The 16,131-nt window shown below is 39.8% G+C and overlaps 1 protein-coding gene across 4 annotated transcripts in view; it reads left to right on the top strand.

The window, feature by feature from the left end:
• BARD1 (BRCA1 associated RING domain 1) overlaps window positions 1-16,131 on the top strand; it is a 53,603-nt gene that overhangs the window by 22,417 nt on the left and 15,055 nt on the right. For all 4 annotated transcript variants that reach the window (XR_009958798.1, XM_062579012.1, XM_062579011.1 and 1 more), the window contains 5 exons: window positions 2,202-2,282; window positions 2,989-3,161; window positions 10,945-11,053; window positions 12,554-12,689; window positions 13,906-13,998. Coding sequence is in view for 3 of the 4 variants with exons in the window: in XM_062579012.1 (XP_062434996.1) it covers window positions 2,202-2,282; window positions 2,989-3,161; window positions 10,945-11,053; window positions 12,554-12,689; window positions 13,906-13,998 (592 nt within the window). In the remaining variant the exon portion in view is untranslated. The remainder of the gene's footprint in view (window positions 1-2,201; window positions 2,283-2,988; window positions 3,162-10,944; window positions 11,054-12,553; window positions 12,690-13,905; window positions 13,999-16,131) is intronic.

Here is a 16,131-nt window from a genome sequence, read left to right as displayed (position 1 = left end):
TATTGTGGTTGGCACAAGTAGGACTGGCACCCTACTCGGTGCTAAGCTTTTCTGGTTCATAATTAAGCAAAACATTTAAGTGTGTGGGTAATCGCTCAATGTGTCAAGCATGTACTCTTTTGGATCACTGTCAGATGTTACTACCTTGCAGGAAGGACTCAACACATGCCTGCTAAGGATCTGCTTCAATTTTTTATTTTTAAATTTATTTTACACCAAATTTTCACAATATAGTAGCTGATTTTTAAGAAATTCTTAGGGAATAAAAGGCATGCCTTCCTAGCATGCCCCATGAATTTGAATTGAAAACTTCTGGCTATATTTTTTTTCTTCCAATTTACAGACTATGAAGAATTTTCTTAACAAATCACTTGTAATCCTGACTGACAGCACTTATGCAGACATTGTACAGTATAACTGAAAGAGCTTCCCTTTCTGTCATCTCACAGCTAGTTGCAAGCTGTAGAGAGTAAGTTCCATTTATGACTGAGGTGACAATGTATTTTTTTCTGTAACTTCTCCCAAATCCCTGTCTCTCTTTAGAACTCTTCTGTGAACTGGAAATCCTATTTTTTTTCTAATTATGATCTGGACCTAGCTTTCATTCTGTGTGTGGTGTTAGTACTTTTGTCTGCACCAGCAGCATTTCCTTTAATAAAACTACAGTAGTGTTTTACAAATTAATATTCACACAGCTGTTCTGAAAAGCTGTGATACTACCTAATGCCCACACAAATTATTAGCTGTGCTTGTTGCTATATAGGAGTACTGTTGAAATGTCAAACCCTTGCAGTAGATGTTTGCAAACTTAACTTTAACAGATAAGCTCAGATTTTCCTCCTTATAGATAATTATGTCATTTTCTATGGACAGAAGATAGTGTTGATCACTCTCTAAGCTGCCCCTGAATAACTGTTCAGATTTGGTATATCTGTGTTTCCTTGTGGCCATAAAGAATATGCTATTCTATCAGAACACCTTGGTTGCTTAAAATGTAATATTTTTCTGGGACATCTAGATTGTGAATATGACACATGGAGCTTGATTCTGATATGTTAATTTGCTTGACTGCTGTGAAGCCAGTGATTCTGAGCTTTTTTTTGTGTGAGAATTTTGAGTTTAGATTTGTTGCGTGTTGGATTAACTTCTGCTAAAGAGTAAAAGATTAAAGCTATTCTGTGTTTCAGGAACAGGATGGGGAGTGCCTTGGTGTGGCAAGACATGCAGAAAGCTCAGGCTGCTTGGAGGACTGCTCCAAGAAGAAGGGAGAGAGGATTTCAGAGTTCTCTTTGCTTCCAGTCTCTTGATTTCCTTTTCGGCCTGCTTTTTTAAAGGACTCTTGCTACAGACTTCCATGCCTTGGCTCCCACAGGAGGCTCCTACTTGGCTGTTTGTAGCTGCATCTATATATGGTCCAGTCATACAAACTTTCTCTCCTATACTTGACTTAAGAGTATCAAAATGTGTGATTCAGAAATTCTGCCCAGTTGCTTTGTTTACCTTGCTTCTACTCAAATTCTACCTTGTTACCATAATCTCTGCATCAGTTTCCCCTTTTTCCTACATATATTTCCTCCCTTACAGTAAAACCTCAGGGTAGTACTTTTCCTCCCCCTCAACTCAAAAGAAAAGTACTTCTCTGCAAATTTAGACATGCAAGTGAAAGCTATTGCAGTGGAGTAGCTGTCAGAGATAAAGGTTCTGTCTGTTTCAGTATGGGTATGATTGTAGTGTTAAATAGAAATGTTTTCATTTTTCCTTTTGACTTGAGCGACAAGCTTGTCAGGCACATGGGCTAGGAACATGCATAGGTAAAATAGACTAATTATTTAGAATAATTTGAAAAAATTCAAATCTGAAGGATGTTCAACTTCTGAATAAATGTCCCTGACTTTATTTCTTGCAGTCGCTTCTAGTGAGTAGATTGTGATCAGCACAGACTTGTCCAGCTATGTATTCTGAATTAAGATTGTCATCTGCGCCTAACTCGCACTGCTCTTCGATTAAGTAAAATGTGCAGGTACTTCTGCACATACAGTATTGTTATATAGTGATGGTTTCCAAGCTCGTTAAATGTTTATCTTGACAGTTCCTGTATGGAAGACTTACCAATGCATTTTTATTGAAACTAAATTAATCTGCATCTTTTTAATTTTGGTAGTATAGCTTTATCTCTTGATGATAACTCTTTCCCTGTGTAGGGTGACTTAGCAGCTGTTGAACAGCTATTGAAAAATGGAGCTGATCCTAATGTTAAGGACAATGCTGGCTGGACACCATTGGTGAGTGTTGTAGGGTTTTTTTTGTCATCTTATCTTTTGATTAGATTTCATTTCATCCCTTCTGTCCTCTTCTATATTTTAGTCCCCTTTCCATAATTCATTGTCACCTAAATGCATGCAAAGTGAAGGAATGATGATAAATAATGGTAAAAGGATTTGTTATTAGCAACTACTTTCCTGCCCAAATCAACTTTCCTTTGCTAGGCTATGACATGTCAACAAGTTTATCAGCTTGTTATTCTGCAAGTGTCTGCAACTTCACCCGTGACCATGTTCTACAATGTGTGTGTTTTATGGATTCCTAATGCCCTCAGCTGTTTTTTACTGTTTTTTGAAGTATTTTGAGTGGTTGAATGAAGAGTGCTGCACACTTGAATTAAGCAAATAAATAAAAGGTGCTTTTTGACCATAACCTCTTTTCTGAAGAGTACCCTTGATAGTCTGTAATCTGGGAGGCTTTGTTCTCTCTGTAGTCTGATTTACACATAATTGGTTTCTACTCAGTTCCTTTTTATGCTTTTTATTAATACCATGTTCCAAAGTTAATTCATGTCAGGAATGAAATGCAGTGTCTTTGCATCATCTTCCATGGCCACGTATGGGGAGATGTTTAAAAATGAATGTGTTAATTTGTGTGACAGATGCTCCCTCTCAGTTCTGTTTCGTTTGAGTTTTCTCATCACTACTTACTGATTTACTCAACCAGCACGAGGCATGTAATCATGGACACAAAGAGGTGGTGGAGCTGTTGCTACAACACAGAGCGCTAGTGAATACTACCGGCTATCAGAATGACTCCCCACTTCATGATGCTGCCAGGAACGGGCACGTGGATATAGTTGAACTGCTGCTTTTGCATGGTGCCTCCCGTGATGCAATGTGAGTAGATGTGAAAAGTTATTTTAACTGTAGCATTAGTTCCACCTACAACTTCTGGAGTGTGTTAAATATGAACCAAAACTATTAATACAGTATATGCAGTTTATTATGCAGTGTGTGTGGTGGGGGGGATGTGTATGCTCCACTATGCTTATGTCCCTCTTTTCAATGTGTCGTCTTCTGCGTTCGGTTTGTCTTAATTTTTTTTTAAGACATCTGAATCTCAAGTAATTGATGGATGTAACTTGAACCAGATGAGAATTGGTACAGCTGTTTGTCTTCTACACTGCTTGATTTGAGTGTTTCAGACCGGTGTCTCCTACCTTCACAAATAGTACAGGTACAGGGCTAGCAGTGTTGCAGACACTAAATGTGGTTTTAGGTATTGTAGTATCGCTGTACCAGGAACTGCATCAAATTCATAACTAGGTCCAATGCGTGCTGTCATTAGATGTGGATGTGTAGTAACACAATGGTAAGATGAAGTCTTGCAAAACATCAATTTCCTTGCTAGCCCTGTGAAGTGGGGTAAGCAAGTTCAGCTTAATCTCTTCAGCTGCTTTCACAATACTTGCTCTTGAAACTTAGAGAAATAGGGTATTCTACTGAAAAGTGTAGAGTTCTCTAATCCACTGTATTCAAGGTTAGGACTGTTTTTAAGAAACTTAAACCTGAAAAAGTAAAACAAGGATCAATTGTTCATCTTCACTGTGTTCTTGAACAACAAAGACCAGCGCATTACACTTGGAAAAGCTAACAACTTTAGAAGCTAATTTTCAAGCCATTTGAGTACCTGTGGCTGGTTGTGTGGCGCTGCTTCTCTATTTGGCATTTGAAAGCATTGCGCAGATGGTAGCTTTGGTGCAGCTCTTTGACAGGACTTGGGCACTGGGAGGTTTGCACAGCAGAATCTCCAAACGCTGACACTGGGCTTCTCGGGTCACTTACAAGTCTTACAGACTCTGCTACATGTGTTTTCCCAAACTTAGATAAAGCTGATCCTATTTTAGCTTACCTTGTATGAGCAAGTGTGACCTTTTGTTGAAAAAAGCTTTTCTTTCATTGAAGGAAAGATTTGTCAGTCTCGTTTTGCCTTAGCTTTTCGTTGAATACAGGTAATATTCAGCAGTACATTAAAATCGTGTGCCATGAGATATGTCACAACTCTAATTTTGATATGTTTCCTGAAACTAGCTACCTCTTGCAGTATCTCTAAGTATCCAAAATGGCTTCTTATGGCTTCTGAATGAGCAATGTTCTTGACTTAACCTCTAGGGTGTTCAGAATCTTTTGCGGGTGGTTATATATATTTTCTTAGGCACTCAAGTAGCTTTTCAGCTGAATGTCTAGTGAGAATTTTAAATGTCTATAGTAAAATTCTTATGTGATCAGTATCCATAAAAGTGGTAAGAAGTTAAATGATTTTGTGTTGGGGCGGGGGGAGGGAAGGGGAGTGGGTTCCTCCTCAAAATCCACTTGGGAACAAATTTAGCCTTCCTTGGTCTTGCCTCTTTGTCTTGCAGATGAAGCCAGAAATGCTTTAGCAAAAATCCAATTGTTCCCCTTACTTTGGGGAGAGGAAGGGGAAAATGAAGTTTCTGAATTTTCTATAGATTCTCTGTAACTTTGTTACTGCACACATTACTATTGCAGTAATGATGGAAGGCATACAAGCAAAATGTTGAGGCTTGAAAAGTAAGACTTCACCCATCTTTTCCAACCATTACCGGGAAACAGTGTGAGCAAGAACAAAGTGGCCAAGGCTTAAGAGCGCCAGTTTGCCAGTTCCCTCCTTGCTTTATTGTGCCCTGCTAGTTTTGTGATAATGAATTGTGCCAGGTACTTTCCCTGAATCATGACTTTGCAAAAATTTTTTTCCTCTTTCTACTGCCTCTGGTAGTTCTCCTAATTAAAAGGAGTGGTTGGATTTGTCTAGGTAAGTGGATTTCCAAATGTGGAAAGCCCTCTTTAATATGGAAACTTTTTTCTTTCAGTGGATGCAGGCACCCTTATATGATGATGTCTCTGACAAAAAGCTTACTTTACTTCAGTGATTCTTTTTCTAAATCCCTGGGGTATGCAGATTGGTTTTAAGAATGGGAAGCAAGAGTGGGGTCATCGCTTCAGATGGTGCAGTTACAGTTGTTTTATCAAAGTGACTGATTAGAATTGGCCTCCTTGTGCTTAAGAGGAGGATCTGCCCACCTCCACATTATGACTCTAGGGTTTCTTAAGCAGAAATTGAGCAGTGATGAGCAGAATTCAGTTCTCATATGAAAGGTTTGTTTATTTAGGGGTATTTCTGAGGCATACACAGCTTTAAAGGTATGCGATATGTAAGCTAGATCTGTACCAAACTGGTATTGCCAAACTGATTGATTTGTTCTTTTTTTTTTTCCCCCTCTTTTCCTTTGTATTATAAGAGGTTCGTTTTGGTCCCTGTATAGGCTCCTCAGGCTTGCAATGAGCTAACTTTCAGCCCAGGAGAGGGCCCTCTTTATCCTAGCATATTAAAGTAATTCTTCATTACCTCAGTGGGGGGGGGGGGAGGGGGAAGATTTCAGTTCAGCATGGTTACTTAGCATTTTTATTCAGCCTAGTTCAAGAAAATTGTGAACATGCTGAAAGTATTCAAATTTTACTTGGAACCCTGTAAAATGTAGCATGAACCTCCCTCCAAAAATGCAAACTGTCACGTTCCTGTTTTGACTGTAGAATTAACTCCATTTTGTGTTTTAATGTGTGTTTGTGTTTTGGTGGGTTGACCTATGGGAATAAAAGCCTTGCTTGTGTTGAAAAGCTGGCTTAAAGCAGTAGTTTTGAAATGTAGTATGACAGTTGATAATTGTGCAGGATGAAATGTTTCATTTAAGGTATGCAGTATTCATAATTCTGTGAGCAAGTATAGCCACTTTCCAAGAGACCTCAGGTAATGAGATGTGCAGATAGGAGTGCAACACTAGCCATCAGAGGGCTGAGGCTTGAGGCTAGCTTAGGTTTAGGCTGTTGGATTTGGAGACCCATCAAGTACATCTCATTCCAGTATGAGTCAGACTAGTCTCCTATTTTTCCCCCCTGCCTCCCATGCATTTAAGTATAGAGAGTATAGGAAGTAACTGTATGTAACATGGAGCAGCTGCACATCCCTTGGAGAAAGGGAGTGCAGATGAGAACTACCTGATTTTCTAGGAAAGCAATGCTTGGCTTTTGGTATTTCTCAGCAAAATTATTTTTTGGGAAATCTGCAAGATTTAGCAGTTGTGGCACTTCATTTGCCATTCAAAGTTTTCACTGACTGGGAAAGATATGAACTGCAAATAGAAAATATTATATGGACCAGTGGACCTATTAATTGTCCTGCTGATCTAGTTAATTTTAACTTAATCTCCTACACATAGCTAATTTATATTTTTATAGGTTTTTTTTCATGTGCTCACCCTCTTGAATTCTTTTTTCCTTGCTTCAGAGCAAGCCAAGTGACTTGAAAAATGAGATGTGTGCATTTGCAATTTCACAGCACTTCATAAATGCTTTCACTCAAATGGGTTATCTTGCCAGTTCTTCATGCACAGTAAGTTTAGCATTAGTAAAAGTTGTTTTGTTGCCTTATTTTTTTTTCCAGGTGTGTTAGTTGTCTTTCTGTAGTTTAAGTCAGATTCTGAACAATTCCAGGTGAGTAGGAACACTTGGAGATACTCAGGTCTCAAGTTAGGAGTGACGCAGGGGCAAAAATCATCATAACCTGCAGATGATTCCAGGAGGTGCTAGGCCCATGGTACTGACATAACTTTGCTTTTTCCTGAGTTGAAGTCAGGATAGTGCAAGGCTTCACTATCCGAGTGCAAGATAGTGTGCCTAACTTCCTGCTAGCAGCAGGTTAGTTAGAAACCTGGCCCTATTCTGGGTGTCTAAGCTGGTGTTTCTGGCTACATGGATTCAATTTGCTTCTCCTGAGGTTTGGCACCCAAAATAAGAGTGCTGATTGGCAAGTCCAAAATTGGTCAGATTTCTGCATGAGAATTAGTTACACTGCAGGATTGGGACCTGGTTGCAGGTCTTCTGCTGAGTACTGAACTCTTCTGTGAGACTGAGGAAAAACTTGGTTTATGCTCGGCTGTGGAACAGTAAGTAGCTTTGTAATCGAGAGTTCTCAGCTGCTCCACTTTCACACCTGAAGTATTTTATAGCTATTGCTTGCCTGTATTGGAAACTCTGCAAGTTTGGGGCTTCTAAAAAATTGGCAGAGCCTTCTTGGTCACTTACTTGCTGAAAGTTTCCTGAAATGTATGGAAAGTAGCTATTAAGTTTCTCGTTGACTGCAGCAAGTGAATTCTGCTCTTCGTAGCTGAGATTTCAGCCGTGTTGTGCCATAAACTGAATCCTCCTAAAGCTTTTTCGTAAGACATTCTTTGATCTGTCAGTCCTGAAGATAGCCCCTGTTGTCTCAAGTAACATCTTACTCAGCAGATTATATTGCATCGCTCTTCATCGGGCTTCTCTTTGTTCTCAGCGCAGGCGTCCTTCTGCTCTTTGATTGGAATTTGTTCTGGCTGTGAGAGTTTGCCACTGACTATTGACTACCTCGATGATGGACTAATAGGAGACTTTGCATCAAAGGATACATCTGACTCTTGAGTGTTTAAATCAGCTCGCAAAAAGCCCACCTGCACCGGTAGACAGAAGTGTTTTTAGAGACCTTGTATTCTGGCTGTAGCATCAGATGCACTTGCTTGTCTCTTGCAGTGACAATTGCATCTGTCATCTTGGAGCACAGAGCTCGTTAAGCAGTTGCACACATTTAGACCCCTTCTGACCTTCTAGTAGGGGCAGGAAAATGTTGTCATAGATATTTTTTTAAAACACTTCTTTTTTGCATTGGGGGACTTAATACATACTTCCTGTTTAGTTTTGTTTGGGTTAACTGGATCAAAATTTCCCCCCCCCCCCCTTTTTTTTTTTCCCAACCAGAATGAGGCGGGAGATTCCTCTTGTTCTTTAACTTGGTTGAATGAAGACAGAATTGAGCACGTCTTTTTGGCAGCAGCTTATGCTTCTCATTTCTGTACCATATCCTCAACTATGCTGGTACAGCTGTTCACATGTTCCTTGATTCTGTTCACAGGATTTAAAAAAACAACAGCCATTTCTAGCATGCTGAATGGTTCCTCAACTACCTGCACGCATAACTGTTCCAGAACTACAGGGACTAGAAGTCTTTCTGATTTATGATTATTTACTTCTTGGGTAGTTAGTGGGTGCCTATGTAAAAAGAACAAATCTGTTTTGTCTTTATTCTTTGCAAAAAGTATGTGAAAACTTAAAAAAAAAAAAAAAAATTTTTTTTTTCCTTCCTGAGCCATTCTGCTTTTCTCATATACACAACAGCCCAAATGATGGGTGGGTTTATTCAAATCTGAGCTTTTAAATATCTTGTTGCAGTTTACTTTAACTGATGCACCTTAACATTGTATGAACAGCCACTAACTCTGCGATAGTTCATAATGGTAAGACAGCATTTGCAATACACTATTAAGAATGATCTTAAATGGAGGAGAAAAAGAAAGCTTCAGAATTGAGTGAACACAGAGGGTGGAGCTGGACTTCCATTTTGTACAGTTTAACTGGCAAAAGATACTGTTTTGTATTTAACTTGTTGGCCTGAACTGAAACATTCATGAGTGTGGGTTCCCCCTCCCCAGCAGCAACCAAGGACATTACCGTGGTTTTGATTGCAGGGGAGAGGGAGGAAAGAGCTTCCAAATGTCTCCAGCTGGCATAGTGGTTTTATTTCCCCCTCAGTAAAGGCACAGGCATCTATTTTAAAAGATGATCTTAGTGTACGTGCTAATACGTGCTTCTCTGGGATACATTGTTGAAAGGAATGTCCTGCAGCAGTTTGACAGATACGGCCCTTAAAGACAGGCCAAAAGCCAGCCAGATGGCACAGGACAAAGCGGGAACAGCATGACAGTGTTTAATGGGTTGCACCTTGCAGGGCTGGGCTGGGACTTGCCCAATTACCTTTCAGCCCGCAGGATTTGTGTTGTGCTAGCTGCTGGCTCATTAGGAGCAGCAGTGCTAGGGGGTTGGCAGCGTTGTGGCATTGGCAATTGCAGCCCGGGCCCTCTCGTGAGGGGGTGTGTGATTTCTGTGGAGCATTGTTTTCTGAAGAGCGTATTTTAGCAAGCGGTGGTCAGTCAGGAGGATAGAAAGGGCCGATCAATCTTCTAACTTTTCACTGCCCAAAATACCCAGTTAAGTCCAAGACAAGACTTAATGATCTGTGCTTTGGTTCTGGCTGGATCAGGTTGTGGCCTTTTGTGGAATTCCCTTCGATTTCTTCTCTTTGCAGGGACATGTGGTTAAGAGACTGCTTGAAAGCAACAGCAGTTTTTTGACCTTTTTAAATGTTTCATTGTTTTGATGACTAAGCTTGCCAGGTTGCACATACTGAGTCAGGGCTTTGTTCTCTGTGACAAGCTTCCCCCTTTTCAACAGGTCTTACTATCTCTTTGGAGAGCTAGAGCCACTGGTGGCTCTAGTGGTGGGGAGAAGAGGATCAGCTGGAGTAGCCATTATTCCTGCAAAGGGCAAAGCAAGCAGAATATCTTCCAGGTGCTCTGGCAGAGGAGCGTGTTTCCTAATGGCTGTTATTACACCTGTTCTGCAGATTCAAGTTTTCCTCCTCTCGCTACTGTCCTGCAGCTGCAAAGAGGAGATACATCATGGCTGAGCTTGATGGCGCGTTTATAGCAAACCACATCTGTCTGACTGCTGTTAAACGAATGGGGGAGGAAAGGGATCTCAAGCATATTTAATACCTATAAAACGCCTATGTTGGAAGATAGCTTTAGAGATGCCGTGTAATAGGAATGGTAATCAACAAAATTACCAACGAACTAAAATTTGAATGAATTGGCTGTAGGTGTTCTGTGGAATATTTGGTAAGACGTGTGCGCAAATTCTGGAAGTGTGAGGAAGTCACAGTTCCTGAGTAGGAAGTAAATAGTATTTCTGATAAAAGCATAACCATGTCAAGGTCAAATATTTAATAACATAGTAGATAGGAACTTTTGAGGTGTCTTTTAAGGCAGAAGGGTTAGCCCTCAAGAGCTGCTGAATTACTGGGCCTTGTTGATAGATCTGCAGTTGCCTATAGTTCTGCACTTGGCTTGCCCCATAAGACGTAACGGCAACACTAGCTGAAACGGCAGTAGAGCAGCAGGGTTTTGGCAGTGTGACTTCTGTGGCTGGGTTGATACCTGCAAAGCTCAGGCACGCATGGAAGCTAATATGGACAAGGAGTATAGTGCTAATGGTCATAAAGGGTCGTGTTACCAAGGCTTGGCTTGTTGTTTTGTGTGTTTTGCTTTTAGCAGTATTTTCCTGTGGCTGCTGCGTGACACTGCTTGGTGGGTTTGGGTGTGGAATGTGTTTATTTTTGGAGTTGAAATGCTTTTTCTTGGTTCTGAGACTGCAGTGAGAGATTAGAGATCTTGTGAATGATATCAAAGTGCATTTCAAAACAGTTTAACAAGGGCTGTAGTTTATTTAACTTAACATGCTGCTCTGAACATCTTTCTCCTCAGCTGAATGCAGCAGCTTGTAATTCAGTATCCATCTGTCTTGCATGCAAGTCTTACTTGAAGCTTTGTATATTTTAGCTGAAATTGCATATTAATAAGAAAGAGGGGGAGGAAAAACTACCCAGCTGATGCACCCAGTTAGTTGAGAATCAAGTCACATTTTATTTACTTAAACCCATCTATGCTTGTTTTGCCAGTAATATATTTGGTTTGCGGCCTGTGGACTATGCGGAAAGTGAAAAGATGAAGTCTGTGCTAATGTTACCAATGAGGAATGCATCTCTTCCATTTAGCCAAGCCTCTGAGGTAAGTGTGTTTATTAAAAACATAAGTTCATCCTGTAAGTATTGATGGCTTGGACTCTAAGTTGAGTGCATTACCTGCCTTACAGGGAGGTTTGAAATCAGTCGTGAAGATAACTTGGATAAAGTTTTGAAGCTTAATTTTTCTAGGGTGTATGGAAGATGCTTGCATGCTCTGGTATTCCACGATGTAGTGGCTTTACCTGGGAAAACAAAGGAAACATCTTGCAGTGCTGCTTTATTAGAGGAAAATGACTACTATGTGTTCAGAAATATCAACTGAACTTCTACTGGTGGCTGTTTTTCTGCATACCTAAACTTCCATTCACTAAACTGCCTGAAATGTTTGGCAATCTCTTTGCTCCAGATGCTTTTTGTGTACCTTCATTGGGCTGTTCCAGTATCTTCCATCATCCAACGATGAAGATATCAATTCAGTAGTTGAAAACATCATATTTAATTTTTTGCCAAAGGTGTCTGAGGACTCGTAAGCAAAATCAGATTATCCAGACTCAACAAATTAGTGTATATCAAATGTTTTGTGTTTCCTAATGAATGGTGATTGAACTGAGCTGGCTTATTTTAAGCATCCTAGTCCCTTCAGGATATACAGCGTGTTACAATCCCTCCTCTTTGAGATAGTGAGATACCCATTGGCCAAAAGCAAAATAGTGCAGCTAAAACAGAGTATGTTTTACTGTTCTTCCCGAATGCAAGGTAATGCAGCTCTTCTGTTGCAAGCAAGCAAAGTTAGATTTTTGCATTTGCTGTAGGATGTGTGTGTCTGCGAGTGGTTACCAGCTCACGTGGATGACTTCATCCTAAGCGTGAGGCTTTAAGATGACTGGGTCTCAAAGGTATATTTGTTCTGTGGGACCTGGCAGTACTTGCTAAGACCCAGGAGTTGAAGTACCACATTCTTGTCAGAATAAAACTTGAGTGAGCAGCTGCTTTCAATTTGTATTAGTACTGTCTCTGCATAAAGCCTTAGACATTGATTACTTCCAGGGCAATGTATTGGATGCTTTTTTTACTCAAAAGGAAATACAGGTCTTAATTTGATAGGTTATTTGACATATTGACAGGATAGGTGTGGGAGATCTTACTCTATTGGAAAATTTCTTTTCTCCTTCAACATTGCAGTCAGCATGGCTGTTTACAGAACAGTAAACTCTTTTATACCAGCTGAATGGGTGCATTATCAGTCTTACTGATCTCTCTCCCTCCCTCCCTTTCCTCTTTTTTTTTAAAAAAAAAAACACTGATACCAAAACAATTTTTGTGTATCTCCTATAAAGTAAGCCAACTATCTATAATGTCAACTTTCACTCTAGAACTAGTTTGTTATATGTAGATTTATTTATGAACCCTGTCCACTAAGCTTGCCATGAATTGTTTTTCGAAATGCTTATTCTATATTTGATAAAACTGTCAAACAGATTAGTTGCTTTCTTTATCATCCTGAACATTCACCTTATGTAGGATTATTATTTTTTTAATGCAGCCAATGAGCCCTAGCCAGCCAAGGGAGGGGCCTCTTGGAATACTTGGGAGCAATCTTAGTTCAGAGCAACAGAAATTGCTGAACAAGCTAGCAACAATTCTGAAGTCTCGAAGATGTACCGAATTTAACAACGCAGGTATGTACCCTTGTTGAAACATCTCTGTCTGAATACCATAAGTAGCTACGCTTCTGCACTTCATTAGCTGCAACAATTTTTATCATTCCTAATAACATCTCTGAATTATTTATAGCATTAGTAGAATGTGGGTATGTAGTGTTGCATGTTAACCGGTATAATAAGATTCTTGGGTGCTTTTCTTGCAGAGAGGCAAAGGAAAAACGAGGCCAATTGTTTAGTGGGACTCGGCTCATGGTCTCTATCAGCCTCTTAAGAGCTTCTCCTCAGGGACTGGAGAGGGGGAAAAAGCAAGCTGCCTTTCTGCCTGTTTCCTGCCCAAGTGTGAGGAAGCAGTCTGCAAACCTGAACTTGGGCACTCTTTTGCCTGCCTGTTCGCTGAGGCAGGAGACTTCTAGGGGAAGCGAGCAATTTGACTGTATTGTCTAATTGTTTAAAATCCCTAACTCCTTCTTGAAGACCTACACCCTTAACATTCCTTGAAAGGAGTGACTTGAGACTTGACTTGACTTTAAAGTTTCTTAGCGTGTAAGACATCCTCTAAGCTTTTTATTCTATACAAATGAGTCTTACAAAGATAGTGCCCTTAGAGTGTAGCACTGATTGTAAGTTGACAACATTCTTTTCACCTACCAGCTTTCTTCAATTTTTTTTTTAAGTTGGAGCCCAATTTACAGGATTTGGGTGCGTTTTTTCTCTGTTGAGGTCATTGTCTTCATTCCGTGTCTTGATGCTATTAGTTTATTTTTTTAGAGTATTGCTTCTCTTACTCATGAAGGAAGGAAGTACTGAGGCAATTTTTCTTCCTCTTTCCTCCATACCCTAATTACTCCTCCGAAGTTGTGAGCTGCAGCTCTGTTAGTCTTGTGGTAAAGCGCTGAAATTAATAGTAAAAATTCCTGCCAGAGTTAAGTATAATTAAAAGGTAGAAAAACACTACTATGCAAACCTGAGCCTTTAAGTGAATCTTGGAACTATAAAAGTATGAGACTTTTTCTTTTTTCAGCAAGTGTGTGTTAAAACACACAGAACTTCTAATGGCACTTCTATAGACATGTTTCTTCAAACAAAAAAGAAGCTCAAAAATCATATTTGTGCTCAAAAGTGATTTCTAAATCATTAAGACCTGTTTATTTTAAGTGGTGATTGATGCTTTTCAGATTGGCGTGGTTCTGTTTTTTATGAGCTTTTAGTCCTCATGTAACTTTTCTTCTAGTAACTCATCTTGTTATCCCTGATGTTCCAATGCCGAGGACTGTCAATTGCATGATGGCTGTTCTGACTGGATGTTGGGTTCTCAAGTTTGAATGTAAGTATTAAATATATGAAATTCTTCCCTCTCCTGCAGTTGTGGGTGGACTTCCTGAGAGAATTCTCTATTTTTTTTTCCACCAACTGCCCTAATATTGATACTACCTTAACATGAAGTGTGCCTTTTAATCTTATGAGTGACAAGAGTTTTGATTAAATACAATTACTTCTTCCTGGCAAGCATGTGTATTGCATTATTAGATGCATAGAGTAGGTCCCACCCCGTGTGTCAGTGGAGAATGGATTTGTTCGTTGTTACATTAAGCATGATTAGGAAGATTATGATAAATACCCTGGGAGAGGAGGAGGGGGCATGTTGTTGAGTTCTTGAATTTTGTGTGTATATAGCTTCTACTGAAATTGTTAGAAAATGTTTGCTTGCCTGGGGTGTATAATCAGTACCTGCAGGAAGGTAAGGTGTTGCCTGTCTAAGTATAAACAGATCTCTTGGATGTTAGAAGTTACAGTAAAGGTTACGCTGTCAGCTGATCGTAGCCCCTGTTTGCCCTTCCTGCTGCAAAAGCTGCCCAAGCTTTACGCTGTTTACTGACTCTAAGCCATCACAGGTATGAGCTGCCAGGTATAGCCGTCTTATTCATCCATCTGAAAGTGTAAGCAGAACAAGTGTGTAACTATCAGTACCTGTTTTTTGAACCTGCAGAGCTTGCACATAGTATTTCTTCATGTAAAAAAAAAAAAACCCTCCAAGGGAAGATGACCTGTATAGCATCCCCCTAACATACAAGTAGTTGTTCTGGTGTGTTGTCATGCAGTCTACCATTAGTGTTTTGTGTGATGTGTGCTTTGCTGCACAGCCTGTGAACTTCTATCCTGAGTTCTGATTTTATTAATTATTTTTCTAGTATCTGCTTTCACAGTAGTTGTAAAAGCTATCTTCTTCCCCTTGACCTTTATGGCAAAGTCCTTTCAGCTAATAAGTACACTGCAAACGAGTTAATTATCGGTGGAAGGATTCATAGACATTCATTCCAGTTTTCTACTGCCTGAATGAACATCAGAATGTAATGGTCTTTAATGGTCTAAACTCTCTTCTGTTGCTAATATTATGAAGGCATTGCTTAAAGTACCTAAGAGGTTTAGCAGTTTTTTGAAGAAAGCACATCTTTAGGATCTCTGAAAACTGTACTTTTTTGGAAAGTCATTTGGCTTCCTTATAGCCAATAGATTTGGGCCCTGCTCCCTCTTTCTAAAGGGCCTGTTGAATAAGTTTCCTGAGATGCCTTCTGCATCACCTACGATGGCTTTTGTGATGGCTCGTAGAAGCTTTTGGAAAAAGAAAGCTGTGTATTGCCTTTATGCTGTTGTCATTACAAAGAATAACTTCTTGCTGAATATCTAGTAGTGAGAAATAGTTTATGCTCATGCAAGCAGAGGGTTTAGTAACTTCAGACACTTGCTGAGAAGTAGAAGGGAGGAGAGGTAGTTTTCTGTTTGAAGGTGGGGATGCAAACTCAGACCTAAAACTGACATTTAGATTGTGCAATGAGAAAGGGAGTGTTCAGGTGGTCTGAAATAATATCCTGCTTAGGAAAGACTGAAACATCTGTTTCTGTGGTGAATCGTTTTGATGCAGGTTCTTGGTATAAAGCTACTTACAACCATACAGGAGGTCAACATACCTGCCATCATACATGTTAGGGATCTTTTCCTTTACTTCATTTTTGTCTGTTTGCTAGTTGGATATGAGGAGAATTAATGCTGCCAGTAAAGGTTTGTTGCTTTCTTTCACTGAGTGGTAGGGAGATTAACTTAGTGAGAGTTGATTTTAAATCCGTGTGGAAGACCATAATTTTTGGAATTGAGATTGGGGGAGGGAGAATAGATTTTTTTTTTTTTTTGAGGGGGGGAGTTATTCAGAGAATATTTTCATGTATTTTGTTTGCAGTTGTTCTATTTTGGGTTGTTAGAATACTGATAGGTACACTCCTGTCTGCTAATGCTCCGAGCTTACTAAGTAACGTACTTCTTAAAAGCAAGCGATTCTCCTCCCTAGTGGGAAATGTTAGTAATAACTCATGGGGTCTGATGCAGCTAAGTGCCTATAATTAACAGCACCACTCCATCTGTTCCCACCAGTCTGTTATTAGTCGTCTTCAGAGTCATTGCAAGT

This window comes from Rhea pennata, chromosome 6, assembly GCF_028389875.1.
Source record: "Rhea pennata isolate bPtePen1 chromosome 6, bPtePen1.pri, whole genome shotgun sequence".
Classification (NCBI taxonomy): Eukaryota; Metazoa; Chordata; class Aves; order Rheiformes; family Rheidae; genus Rhea; species Rhea pennata.
The sequence above is the reverse complement of the archived record's forward strand: the minus strand, read 5'-3'. Positions and strand labels throughout refer to the sequence as shown.